The sequence below is a fragment of the Dermacentor andersoni genome, chromosome 4 (genome assembly GCF_023375885.2).
Source record: "Dermacentor andersoni chromosome 4, qqDerAnde1_hic_scaffold, whole genome shotgun sequence".
Taxonomy (NCBI): Eukaryota; Metazoa; Arthropoda; class Arachnida; order Ixodida; family Ixodidae; genus Dermacentor; species Dermacentor andersoni.
The window spans coordinates 3,821,491-3,835,713 of NC_092817.1; the positions used below are offsets into that span (position 1 = coordinate 3,821,491).

At 44.6% G+C, this 14,223-nt stretch overlaps 1 protein-coding gene across 4 annotated transcripts in view; it reads left to right on the plus strand.

The window, feature by feature from the left end:
• The window catches only part of LOC126535889 (proton channel OtopLc-like), a 219,194-nt gene that overhangs the window by 46,731 nt on the left and 158,240 nt on the right, over positions 1–14,223 (plus strand). For 2 of the 4 annotated variants that reach the window (XM_055073323.2, XM_055073322.2), the window contains exon 2: positions 6,799–7,022. The exons of 1 other annotated variant lie outside the window; for it this stretch is intronic. In XM_055073323.2, the coding sequence (XP_054929298.1) occupies positions 6,849–7,022 (174 nt within the window). In that variant the 5' untranslated portion in view covers positions 6,799–6,848. Of the gene's footprint in view, positions 1–5,820; positions 5,992–6,798; positions 7,023–14,223 lie in introns of those variants that run through there. One more of the 4 variants, XM_050182739.3, reaches the window with a different exon arrangement.

Sequence of the window (14,223 nt, forward strand, 5' to 3'; positions counted from 1 at the left end):
ACAATCGTTGCTTGATCTGACGTTTCTAGCCTGCCTGGTTCCCCATCCACTTTCTTGGGTATTTATGTGTCCTAGTAGAACCCTGGGAGTGTTAGCCAGCGCCACCACTCACAGACCTTGGCGGAGGACGTGAAACGTCCTTCTTGCCGCAGGCGTCACGAGAGCGTGACATTTTTATTTTTAGGGTGAATGCGACTGGTCAGTAAACCCACATATGCTACCTGAAGGCATCAATGTAGCCGGATTCGAGATCCTCGTTATGTAATGAACGAGAAGGGGCTTAACCGAGGGGCCCGATTTTATTAGTCATATCATGAGAAGCCAACAAACACTGACACCAAGGACAACATAGGGGAAATTACTTGTGCTTAATAAATGAAATAAAGAAACGATAAATTAATGGAAATTAAAGTGGATGAAAAAACAACTTGCCGCAGGTGTCTTCAGGTAGCATTGATGCCTTCAGGTAGCATATGTGGGTTTATTGACCAGTCGCCTTCACCCTAAATAGATCACGCTCTCGTGACGCCTGCGGCAAGAAGGACGTTCCACGTCCGCCGCCAAGGTCTGTGAGTGGTGGCGCTGGCTAACACTCCCAGGGTTCTACTAGGACACATAAATACCCAAGAAAGTGGATGGGGGAAACAGCGCCGTGGTAGCTGAATTGGTAGAGCATCGCACGCGAAATGCGAAGGTGGTGGGTTCGGTGCCCACCTGCGGCAAGTTGTTTTTTCATCCACTTTAATTTCCATTAATTAATCGTTTCTTTAGTTCATTTATTAAGCACAAGTAATTTCCCCTATGTTGTCCTTGGTGTCAGTGTTTGTTGGCTTCTCATGATATGACTAATAAAATCGGGCCCCTCGGTTAACCCCCTTTCTTCTCGTTCATTACATAACGAGGGTCTCGAATCCAGCTACAGTGATGCCTTCAGGTAGCATATGTGGGTTTATTGACCAGTCGCTTTCACCCTAAAAAGATCACGCTCTCGTGACGCCTGCGACAAGAAGGACGTTCCACGTCCGCTGCCAAGGTCTGTGAGTGGTGGCGCTGGCTAACACTCCCAGGGGTCTACTAGGACACATAAATACCCAAGAAAGTGGATGGGGAAACAGCGCCGTGGTAGCTGAATTGGTAGAGCATCGCACGCGAAATGCGAAGGTGGTGGGTTCGGTGCCCACCTGCGGCAAGTTGTTTTTTCATCCACTTTAATTTCCATTAATTTATCGTTTCTTTAGTTCATTTATTAAGCACAAGTAATTTCCCCTATGTTGTCCTTGGTGTCAGTGTTTGTTGGCTTCTCATGATATGACTAATAAAATCGGGCCCCTCGGTTAACCCCCTTCTCGTTCATAGCCTGCCTGGGAGCAAGATAGGGTGTGATTTCAATATTTAAGTGGCCTTTTGATAACAAAAAAAGAAATTTAAGTCTAGCCAACTTCCGCCGTTGCGCCAGTGGAGGCAAATCGAGCAACCGAAGCATTTCGGAAACAGAGTCAGTACGATAATACCGGGAAAGAATGAACCTTGCAGATTTTCTCTGTATCTTCTCAATGCGGTTAATTAATCCTGATTGAAACGGATCCCAAATGACACTGGCATACTCTAACGTTGGTCTAATGTAAGTTAAATATGCAAGTAGTTTGACGGGTGTCGTTGCTAGCTTTAATTTTCGGCGAAGGAAACATACCTTTTTTTCTGCAGCTCCACAAATTCTGTCTATGTGTGATTTCCAACCTAAGTCTTTTGAAATTGTTAAACCTAGGTATTTTATCGTTTCAGCTTCGGTTAGAATTGTTGAGCTCACTCATAATTACACTCAATAACATGCTTTGTTTTGTTTGTAACTCTGAGCGTGACTGATTTAGATTCGTTAATTTTCATTTTACTTTTTGCGGCCCAGACTTCTACAGCTTTAAGGGCTTGACTAAGTGACGCCGTATCGTTTTGGTTATTGATTTCACGATATAAGAAACAATCGTCTGCAAATAACCGAATGGTTATGTCGTTACTTATGTTATGAGCAATATCATTTATGTAAACTAGAAAAAGAAGTGGTCCTAAAACGGATCCCTGTGGAACGCCTGAGGTTATTTTTAATTGGTTAGATTTGTTACCATTTATTTCAACGTATTGTGTCCGATCTGTAAGATATGAGCAGATCCACATAACAACATCATAATTTATATTCCTTTCCATCAGTTTTTTAATTAATTCATTATGTACGACCAGATCGAAAGCCTTCGAGTAATCTAAAAATACAGCGTCGACCTGCTTTCTATTGTTCAAGGAAGCTGAAAAATCGTTCATCGTTTCTATCAACTGCGTGACAGTCGAAAGGTGCTGTCGAAACCCGTGCTGGTTGGGAAAAAAAGCTTTCTTGTCTTCAAGGTAGGTGTAGATTGACTTTGAAACTATGTGTTCAAGTAGCTTGCAGCATACACACGTGAGTGAAATTGGCCGATAGTTTCCAATATGTTGCCTTTCACCAGACTTGTGAACCGGAACCACTTTTGCGAACAGCCAGTCATCTGGGACCCGCTTTTGTTTCGGCGAAGAATTAAAAATGATCTCTAGATAGTGAGCTGCCCATTCCGCATATCTGCGCTGAAAGGCATTTGGTATGCCGTCTGGACCTACAGATTTCTTATCGTTAATTTTAAGCAAAAGAGCTACAATGCCTTCATGCGAAACGTGAATATTAGGCATTGGTGATGTGTACGGGGATTCTAGAGAGAGGGTGGGTAGAAAGACCATCTGCAGAAGTGTCAGTAAAGACAGATTGAAAAAAATCATTAAAACATACTGCCATACGCGAGTTGTCCGACACAAGTTCGCCAGTGGCGACAATGACACTTGGACCTTCGTTATTATGTGACAAATGGCGCCAAAAACGGTGCGGATCGTGCTTCATAAAATTAGTTAATGTCACGTCATAGTAATTTGTTTTAGCAGCAGCCATATTTGTGCGCAATATAGAGCTTAGCGCCGAAATTTTATTATGATCTTTGTTTGACTTCTGTCTCTCACGGTTAATTTTCCGCTTTAAATGTATAATTTCGCGGGTTATCCACGGGTTCCGTTTATTTATCTTCTTCTTCCGAGTTGGTACAAATCTGTTTACGCAGTGAAAAACAATATCTTTAAACGCAATCCACATCGCATTGACGTCATCCGTCGAAGTAAATTCATCAAAACACAGCGAAAGATGATCAATAATGCTTGTGTCATCGGCTCTATCGACGCACAGAACATGTGTAGTACTACCAGCCTTCGGGTATACAGCGGTAGACTTTATCTCCACATAAACTAGCTTATGATCCGAGAGGCCGGTTTCAACCGATACGTCGCAGTCTTCAAATCGCCCGTCCAGGAACACCAAGTCTAATACAGATCTTGATTTCCCAACTACGCGTGTGCACTCATGAACTACCTGTTGTAAATCCTTACTGAAAGCTATTTCTATAAGTAGTTCACAATGGGCATCTTCGCGAGGCTGAACGCTAAGCGTGGACCAATCAATCCCTTGCAAGCTGAAATCCCCAGCAATGATTATGCGATAGCTGCGCTTTTTAATGCTTTCTAAGTAAAGCTGCATATCTTCAAGATAGGAAATGGATGATTTAGGCGGTCTATAAACAGTTCCAAGAATTATTCTTGTTTTATCTAGCTTAATTTCACACCAGATGCTTTCATGTGTTGGAATTCCAGTAATTTGCACACAGTCAATATCGGCCTTGAATACAATAGCAACTCCGCCCCCACGAGCATCGCGGTCTCTTCGTATGATTTTGTAATTAGGTGGTACGAGCTCTTGGTCTTGTATTACGGGCCGCAGCCACGTTTCGGTTATTGTAAGCACATGGGGATCGTAATTAGCCAGGATATATTCTAAGTCTCCAATTTTGTTTACTAAACTTCTAGCGTTCAAGTTTTTCAAGCGGAAGGCATTCGAATCACATTTTTTGTTCCGTCAGTCATCCGTACCAGTAGTAGGGCGTCTGTTAGGATACGGAACCTTCACACGGCTGCGCTTTGATTGATCCCACGTGTACTCGTCAGAGTCCACATGTAGTTTGTCGTAGTTCAAGCGCACGCGATGCCCGTCCTCCCTTTCTTGTTTCGCGGAATCCCAGAGCATTTTACGCTTCGCCAGCGTTTCTTTTGAAAAATCATCAGAAATGGAGACGCCGCTGCCCTTCAGCTTTCTGCATTGTTTGTAAATTTTACCTTTTTCCCTATAGTCATACAACCTGAGAATTACAGGTCGAGGCCGGGCGTTCTTTTTTCCTATCCGACGTATTCGTTCTACGGTACTCAAGTTGACGCCAAGTTTTTCTTCGAATACACCTACTAACACTTTCGCTTCAAGGTCGGTTAAGGACTCCTTCTCGCCTTCTGCTATTCCAAATACCACTAGGTTATTCCGCCTACTTCTGTCCTCAAAGCTGTCCATTCTTTCCTGCTGCTGCCGAAGTGTACTCTCTAACTGTTTTAGACAATTGAGCAATTGTACTCGCCTGTTCCTTAAATATTTTAAGGCTGTTTTCAACCACCTTCAGTCGCTTGCTCATGCTCTCTAGATCTGATTGTATTGCCTTTTGGCCATCGCACAATTCCTTTAACATCACCTTCGTTTCTTGCCCAGGGTTCATTTCTATGTCGCCAGACAGCAACAGACATAAAGATGCAAAACCGGAAAAAATCACTTCTGGGCACGGCAGCACAACAGCAAAGCGATTATCATTCTTGTAGCCATAAAAATTGTAATAACTAACCTGTTCAAGCAACAGAAGGCGGTTAGACGACATTGCATACGCTGTGCCGCCGTGCCCACTGAAGCCGTAGGTTGACAGTGGCCGATTTATAGTGTCGGACGCGATTCCCGTCTCTTGCCGTTGGTCTCCGTGTCCGAGAGTAGCGTTGATAGCATGGTCCAGTTGAATGCCGGTACGGTCCAAAGGTATCCATACGGTCCATGTATCCATATATATACATATATGCATACATAATTTAGGAGCATTTGGACATCTAGATGAAAGTGCGGCTGGTGTAGCACCATGTATATAGACACGTAGTCCATGTCACTATTAATCGCTTCCTCCACATTCGCCCATCAACAGGAAAACGCAGTATAGTTTTGTCAGGATTGCCTCGCATTGATGCTATTCCTACATCAGAGCGCGAAACTCGATCCAGCCGTTGAACAGCATTAAGCGCAAGGCTACTGACAGGATCGCATGAAGCTCTAATAGTATAACTTCAGCTGCAGGCATTCAGGTAGCCCCTACTGTAACCACGATAGCACAAGGTCAGATAATACAAAAGCTTTATTAACGGGGCCGCTCATCTTCATATCTGCGGCTGGATTAACCGAAGTTCGCGGCGAAGAAAGTGAACTCTGTTACACCGTTCCATTTCCGAAATATCCACTGGCTCAATCGGACAAAAATAATGGAATGGTTCACTTCGCAGGAAGTAAGATTCGCTCAAAGCAAAAAAAGTGAGTGACGCAGGCCAGTGCACGAAGGTAATAAAGAGAAGTTCTAATGCTTGCAATCTGCCAATCGTTGCAAAGCTGTGTGGCAAATTTGTGTGAACTGCTGAACTGGGAGTACTGCATAGGATTGGCGAAGGGTATGCAATAGGCGTCCGTATTGCCGCTGATTGCCAGCCGACTAAGTTGCGGGGAGAGGCCATTGTGTTTTAGCTGCCAGAAAGAAAGAAAGTGCTCATCTTATCGGAGCCAGAAAAATAGTCGACATGCGGGAGAGGATGTAGACAACGAACAAAGACGGGGGCGATAAGAGCCGTCGGGTAGAGCCCGCTTTCCGTCATGCGCCGCTTAGGTTGACAGACAACTGGTTCGGCTACGCTCCGGCGAGCCTACCGCAACGGGGACCTGTCGCGCGAGGTCTCGACAGAAACGGTGGTGCACCACGAGGTCAGCATTTCCACTGAGGAGACTGCTGCGCCTGGTTGTCGCTGCAGGTGGGAGTCGACGTCATATACGTATTGTTTCTCTTACCTCACCGCAATGTGCGTTCTTAATAGGCCAATATCGATGTTGCTATAGAACGTTGTATTAAGAAAAAAAACGTATGTCGCGAAGGCTCAGCAGTGAATATATTCAATGGCTGTGCCTTATGTATAGTAAGCGACGAAACTGTCGAGTATAGTGGTGGTTGCATATGTCCAAAGTCACATATGTCTATATTAGCGGAGTTCCTTGTGGTGACCGCTCTACGTTGAACGATTACTCGTGACATCACCATCGCGTACTGAAAGCAGTCGTTTGCATTTAGTTTGCAGCAGAATTTCAGGCTCTGCTTTGTGACATTGTACGCACGTGGGCCAAAACAGCATGAAGCTAGTCAGTCCGCTGTCACAGCGGGCATACTGTATGCAGCCCATACCGGCTCGTCATGTTTAAGGCAAATTAGTGTTAGAATAGCAGCTTGGGCTTGTTGGTTTTCCATCCTGCTAGTAACAGCGCAAAATGTAGACAAGGGACGAGACAAGAAGACACCACAAGCGCTTGTGGTGTCTTCTTGTCTCGTCCCTTGTCTACATTTTGCGCTGTTACTAGCAGGAAATTAGTGTTGCTGTATTTGCGATTGAGCGCGAGTGATGTCAACTTTCGCGACACAAAAACGTATAACTACAACAACCCGTACGCCAAAGCACAGTTCGGTCTTATCTTCATCACGTAAGACGTGCACTTTTCTTGGACTCCTGTATTCGTGATCAAACGTTGCAGCACGAGCATTTTGCAATAACGACTGAATTTCTTTCCAGATTTGTGTCGCATGCACCACTGAAAAAGTACGCCGCTTTGTCTGGAGAACATGTCTCGGCCAGCAGGTGGCAAGACCCAGATCCCCATGGCCGTCATGATAGCCAATCGGCGTGGTTCCGACTTCCGGCCGCACAGCTCGAGCTGCTCAGGACGGCTGGGTGAGGCCGACCGGCCGCGTAAGGTGCGCTCCAGGAGATCGGGAAGCCTCTCCGCCATCGGACAGGCAAGCGCTTCCTCATTGCGCGTATTCGGACCCGGTTCTGCGACGCCGAGCGACGCCAGCCGGCAATGCCGTGTGTAGGCTTGCACATTGCCAGTGTCCGCTCGTTTTTCATTCGAATGAAAGAACGCTCGCGTAGTAAAGGCTACCCGAAGGAGCGGACGCTGCAGCAGAATGCCTTCACAATGTGGCTAGTAGGTGCGAAAGACACAGCTGTAAGAATAGGCAATTGGGTAAGTTAGATTACGTTTATGGATCTAACAGAGTAAGAAGGTGGCAGACGGAAAAGAAGAGTCCTTCAACTCAGGTTTATTGTGGACGCATGACAAGCACTCCTACATCACGAACGCAGTTGCAAGTAGGAGTACAATTAATGTACTCTGTTAATAGATTAATTAAGGCCTATTTATACCCGACCAGCGCTTTTGCTGAGTTAGTCTTGGTTTAAGAGAAGCATTGACGCCGTCTTTGTGCATGCCATCGGCTAATCGCCATGACCACTGTCTTTGGCAAGCTTTCGCTTGACTTACACATGATTTGACGGTGACACTGTAGGCTAAACCCTTTTGTATGGTCAATCGGGCGAGCGGCGCGGTGCCGCTGATGGCCTTGGCCGAGTCGTGGTGACGCTGCCGGAGTAGAACTTTATGCAGCGCTGTCATACTTGGACACTCTGTGCACCAGGAAAGAGCACGCCTCGATGTTTGATTAAGCTGCGAAGACGAGAAGGACCGTGAAAGCTCGGTACGAGCTTTGGGAGGAACTAGGAGGCGCCGCGTTGCTATCCGGCGCTTGGAAATTAACCTTTGCGGGAAACATACTTCTCAATTCCTGTCTGAAGAGCCACCACCCAGTGTTCTGCTGACGAGGTGCCGGGATCTTCTTATGCGAGCCACTTGGCTCGACCGCGGATGGCCCGCGAGAATCAAAGGCGCAAGTCGCTTTGCGAAGCAGGAATGACGTGACGATTCGTTAAACGAGCATCACCGCATCACGAACACGAGCATATATCATCGGCCCAACTTAGTGGACAACTTCCTCCACTGGGTCGGCATACGCTGATATCATAGTAATCTCATGCAGTGCATACATCCATACATGTCATAGTTTTATATCATTCTTGTCATGCATGTCATGACATTCATGAAAATCATGTCATGCTTAACATATACAGACCTTGGCAACTACGCAACTTATTTTATGGCATACGCGGCATGATATGTCATTGATGTCATATGTGCATGTCATAACACTGCATCTACAGAATATATCCAGCTAAATATGAGTTTCATGTCATTCAATCCATTTATCATCTTATTTATGATATCCATGTCATGATATGCATGGCTCTCATTTATGTCAGTTCCATCATCTAAGAAATTATATACCAGGATATTCATGACATGAATGGAATGACATGCGTGTCCCGACGTGATTGCCATGAATCACCTAAATCACGCACATGAAGTGACGGCGTCATGTTCATTCCTTTAACAGGATATACATCAGAACGTGTGTGTCGAAATGTGCGTGATGCGTGTATGACATGACAGCAGTTACATTAGTGCCATGTAATTTATGGCGTTCATGTCATAGCATGCATGTAATTCATGTGATAAGATTAAGCCATGTCATTCATATATTGATATACATCAAGTTAAAAAAAACAACCACGACAAAATCGTATCATCATACCATTTATTTCATGACATACATGCCGCGACAAGCGCTTTATGTCTCATCTTTCATGTCATGATACGCATGTCATCCATGTCAAGATATGCAAGAAATCAATTCATACCTTTCTTACACTGTATTTTTTGTACATGTATTCTCATATGCATTCTAACTATTGCATAATCTCTGAGTGTACTTTCCCCCCTTACACAATGCCTCTAGGTGCCTGTAAGGTATCTTTAAATAAATACATATTATGTCAAAGAAATGACCACGACGGCATCATGTCATCCATGCAATTTATGTTATGATATACACGCCACGACAAATATGTCGTGCACTAATGTCATCCATGCCATTTATGTGATGATATACACGCCATGACAAATATGTCGTGCACTAATGTCATCCATGCCATTTATGTTATGATATACACGCCATGACGAATATGTCGTGCACTAATGTCATCCATGCCATTTATGTTATGATATACACGCCATGACAAATATGTCGTGCACTAATGTCATCCATGCCATTTATGTTATGATATACACGCCATGACAAATATGTCGTGCACTAATGTCATCCATGCCATTTATGTTATGATATACACGCCATGACAAATATGTCGTGCACTAATGTCATCCATGCCATTTATGTTATGATATACACGCCATGACGAATATGTCGTGCACTAATGTCATCCATGCCATTTATGTGATGATATACACGCCATGACAAATATGTCGTGCACTAATGTCATCCATGCCATTTATGTTATGATATACACGCCATGACGAATATGTCGTGCACTAATGTCATCCATGCCATTTATGTTATGATATACACGCCATGACAAATATGTCGTGCACTAATGTCATCCATGCCATTTATGTGATGATATACACGCCATGACAAATATGTCGTGCACTAATGTCATCCATGCCATTTATGTTATGATATACACGCCATGACGAATATGTCGTGCACTAATGTCATCCATGCCATTTATGTTATGATATACACGCCATGACAAATATGTCGTGCACTAATGTCATCCATGCCATTTATGTTATGATATACACGCCATGACGAATATGTCGTGCACTAATGTCATCCATGCCATTTATGTTATGATATACACGCCATGACAAATATGTCGTGCACTAATGTCATCCATGCCATTTATGTTATGATATACACGCCATGACAAATATGTCGTGCACTAATGTCATCCATGCCATTTATGTTATGATATACACGCCATGACGAATATGTCGTGCACTAATGTCATCCATGCCATTTATGTTATGATATACACGCCATGACAAATATGTCGTGCACTAATGTCATCCATGCCATTTATGTTATGATATACACGCCATGACAAATATGTCGTGCACTAATGTCATCCATGCCATTTATGTGATGATATACACGCCATGACAAATATGTCGTGCACTAATGTCATCCATGCCATTTATGTTATGATATACACGCCATGACGAATATGTCGTGCACTAATGTCATCCATGCCATTTATGTTATGATATACACGCCATGACAAATATGTCGTGCACTAATGTCATCCATGCCATTTATGTTATGATATACACGCCATGACAAATATGTCGTGCACTAATGTCATCCATGCCATTTATGTTATGATATACACGCCATGACAAATATGTCGTGCACTAATGTCATCCATGCCATTTATGTTATGATATACACGCCATGACGAATATGTCGTGCACTAATGTCATCCATGCCATTTATGTTATGATATACACGCCATGACGAATATGTCGTGCACTAATGTCATCCATGCCATTTATGTTATGATATACACGCCATGACGAATATGTCGTGCACTAATGTCATCCATGCCATTTATGTTATGATATACACGCCATGACAAATATGTCGTGCACTAATGTCATCCATGCCATTTATGTTATGATATACACGCCATGACAAATATGTCGTGCACTAATGTCATCCATGCCATTTATGTGATGATATACACGCCATGACAAATATGTCGTGCACTAATGTCATCCATGCCATTTATGTTATGATATACACGCCATGACGAATATGTCGTGCACTAATGTCATCCATGCCATTTATGTTATGATATACACGCCATGACAAATATGTCGTGCACTAATGTCATCCATGCCATTTATGTTATGATATACACGCCATGACGAATATGTCGTGCACTAATGTCATCCATGCCATTTATGTTATGATATACACGCCATGACAAATATGTCGTGCACTAATGTCATCCATGCCATTTATGTTATGATATACACGCCATGACAAATATGTCGTGCACTAATGTCATCCATGCCATTTATGTTATGATATACACGCCATGACAAATATGTCGTACACTGATGTCATGACATGTATTCATGTTATGTAAGCATGCATGTAGTGCCACCCCATGCCTATTCTCACATATTTCAAATTGAAGAAACAACCCCGACAGCATCTTGATGTAGACAGACAGACAGACAGATGTCTCACAACAGTTGAATTTCACAAAGAATTATTCGCATTAATACAGCAGAACAGAAGCACTGTTTTCAAGTCTGTGCACATTGACATAGGGGGTCCTGTACAAGAACAAAGTTATATGCCGCACTGAAACCCCATGAGGACTTTCGCTATTCAAGAGATAGGGTTGTCACGGCGCGGCTATTGCCTCCAAAGCAGGCAAAGAAGAGGGCTCGCAGGCAGGTAGCTCAAGAATAGAAATGCGCTGCGCGCTCGATCGGAGCCCGCGGTCGCTTTCCCGAGATCTTGTTGTAGCACCACGGCTGGCCGGCCTAAATAAACCGTGGCTACGGTGGTACCCCTTCGAGCCCCAACCCCCAGGGTAAACAAAGCTACCATAATATATTTATTAAAGGCCTTCAAAGAGTGTGTGCAGGGCTATAAAACCTCATTACTCTAACGAGTATCCCTTATCCTTTTACGCTTGTGTTCTGTTGCACAGTAATCGGACACAGAAGTTTCAGGGGCACAATTCCACTGTGCGTCGGTCGCACACATGCTCTGGGAGGGTAGAAAAGCTCCGACAAGCGGTAGTCGGAAGCGGCCATCGTGTGGCCCGTCCAGCAGGCGGCCGCCCTGTCGGTGCCTACGTGGGAGACGCCCGCTGCGTGCAGCCTTCAGGACCACAATAACGTTGTCCACTTCAGTTGGTTTCACATTCGAGTTAAACAGTTATGAAAAGCTGCATTACATTGTCGAAGATTCTCTGTTCGTGAAACTCGAATTGCAATTGTGAGGATCTTTTAAGAACTGTTAACAGCGTCTAATATAGTAAGCTGCGGGGCATCCCTTAATTGTCATTGCTGCGGTTTGCGAATATGACATTAGGACGCATGTAATTGGATGGATAAGATTTGGATAAGGTGGCGCCACTGTGCATGGTTTATATAGGTGTACTTCCTGAAAATCAAGTTGAAGTTAGCGCATTGTGTTGTCGTCTCCCTTACGTCCTTGTTTGCTGGCGCTAAATATGCTTTCAATTTACCAACACGCCCAACAAATGGCAATGCGACATTAGGACATATGCCAAAAGTGTCAAATCATTTAAGCAGCGCACTAATAACCACATGCGTCCAGTGTTATCTTAGCAAACACTGCTGGTACAGGCCCGTCACAAAGAGCGCTAACAGAATGAATGGCGTACGCCTTTGTGTTCTTTTTCGCGCCCTGTTGTGTACACATAATCCCCTGCGCCTAAAAACGCTACAGCAGTACGTTACGGAGTAACAGTGACGTTGTACATGGTTAACTCTTTGCTCTTCGGCATGTCTACCCGCGCGGCGGTCTGAAGCACGGCCACCTTTTCGTGAATCCCTGAAATGTTGGAATACATATTCGCCTAATAGGATGGCGCATTACTTTGTTCTTAGACGAACCCATCCACTCCTTGAACAACAATATTCTAAATCCTAATCACTCGTAAGACATTGCGCTTCGTATACACTCTCGGTGAAGTCTGAAAAAATGTGATATTTTGTTTGGAAGTTGGAACCAGACATGTGCACATTACAGGAAAAACAGTAAGCGATTATGATTGGAATTACTTACTGCAAAAACAATTGATTACTGTTAGTAATCGCTTCCTCGAAAAATTGAGCAATTACGAAAAAGTAACCGATTATTTTTATTTTCTTACCCAATTTTATAAACACTACACAAACACAGAATACAACGGCTCGCCTGGCTCTTTCGTTGCGTCCTCTGCACCCCTTGGCACGTTGTCTACCATTACGACACCCTTTTCCCGAAGTATGCCCAAAGCCAACAAATGATGAGCATAGTATGCGTGCAGGCTTAACGTTTTGGTCTAAGTATTCATTTTCAAATTTTCATTCGGTAATCTACCCTTGTTTTCTTGTCGACACATCTGGCAGCGACACTGAAAACTCACTCGATGGGCGAGAAGGGTTGTGTACGAACAATAGGCTCAAATGATTTCGAACACTGAATACCGCGATGCTGCGGTCTGGGTTCATCGCCAACGGAGCGCGGCGCATCAACGTGTTGGCGACAGGGCCAGTGAGAAAATGAAAAGTCTCATTAGGGTATCGGCGTCTGAAGTGGCAATCACTATCGAGCAATATAAATTTGTGAGCCAACATCTCGCGCAGTTCCTCCCAGCGCCCTTCACTCGTTAGCCAATGAGGCGTGCCGGTGGTTATGCCTGTACACCGCGCCAGCAGAAGGATCCGTGGACAAGCCCGCAGTTCGGACTGCTCCCAGCGACAATGGCAGTGCCGTCTGTCCCAACCGGTATGACAGGCACAACGCCGATTCATTGTACGCTACTCAATCCGCGAACGCCGAATCCCGTCCACGGCGCCACGCGTGAGGATGTTGAAGATTGCCTGGTGCACTATGAACGTGTTGCTGCGTTCAGCAAGTGGAACGACGTAGTCAGACTAAAAACGTATATTTCAGTCTTGATGATGGAACACGTGTTTGATATGAGAACCGTGCAGACGCCCTAACTTCATGGGAAGAATCCAAACGCCGGTTTGTTGAGACGTATGCAAGCCCTGAGCACCGAGAGCGAGCTCAGCGTGACTTCAAGTCCCGTATACAGATGCCGAAGGAAGGTGTCGCAATGTGTGTCGAGGACATGACGCGTACCTTTCGACGAGCCGTCCTCAGAATGTCGGAAGAGAAGAAGTTGCGATACCTTATGCGCGGAGTGAAATAGCAGCTGTTCGGTTGTCTTGTCCGCAGTCCTCCGAAGACTGTCAGCATTTTTTTCCGAGACCGTCAGCATTGAACAGGTTCCTCGGCAGCGGGCCCGATCATACCAACACCAATGAATGCTGCCTCACTTACGGACTTCTTCGGAGTTCTCGGGGGCCACGTCGTTTTGTTTTTCCGGAGCTCATCCGTTTCTTAATCCGCAAAGAACTTCAGAAGCTGCCGGTACCCTCGCAGCCGATGATCAGCTCTTTGCCTAGCGTTGTCCGTGACTTAG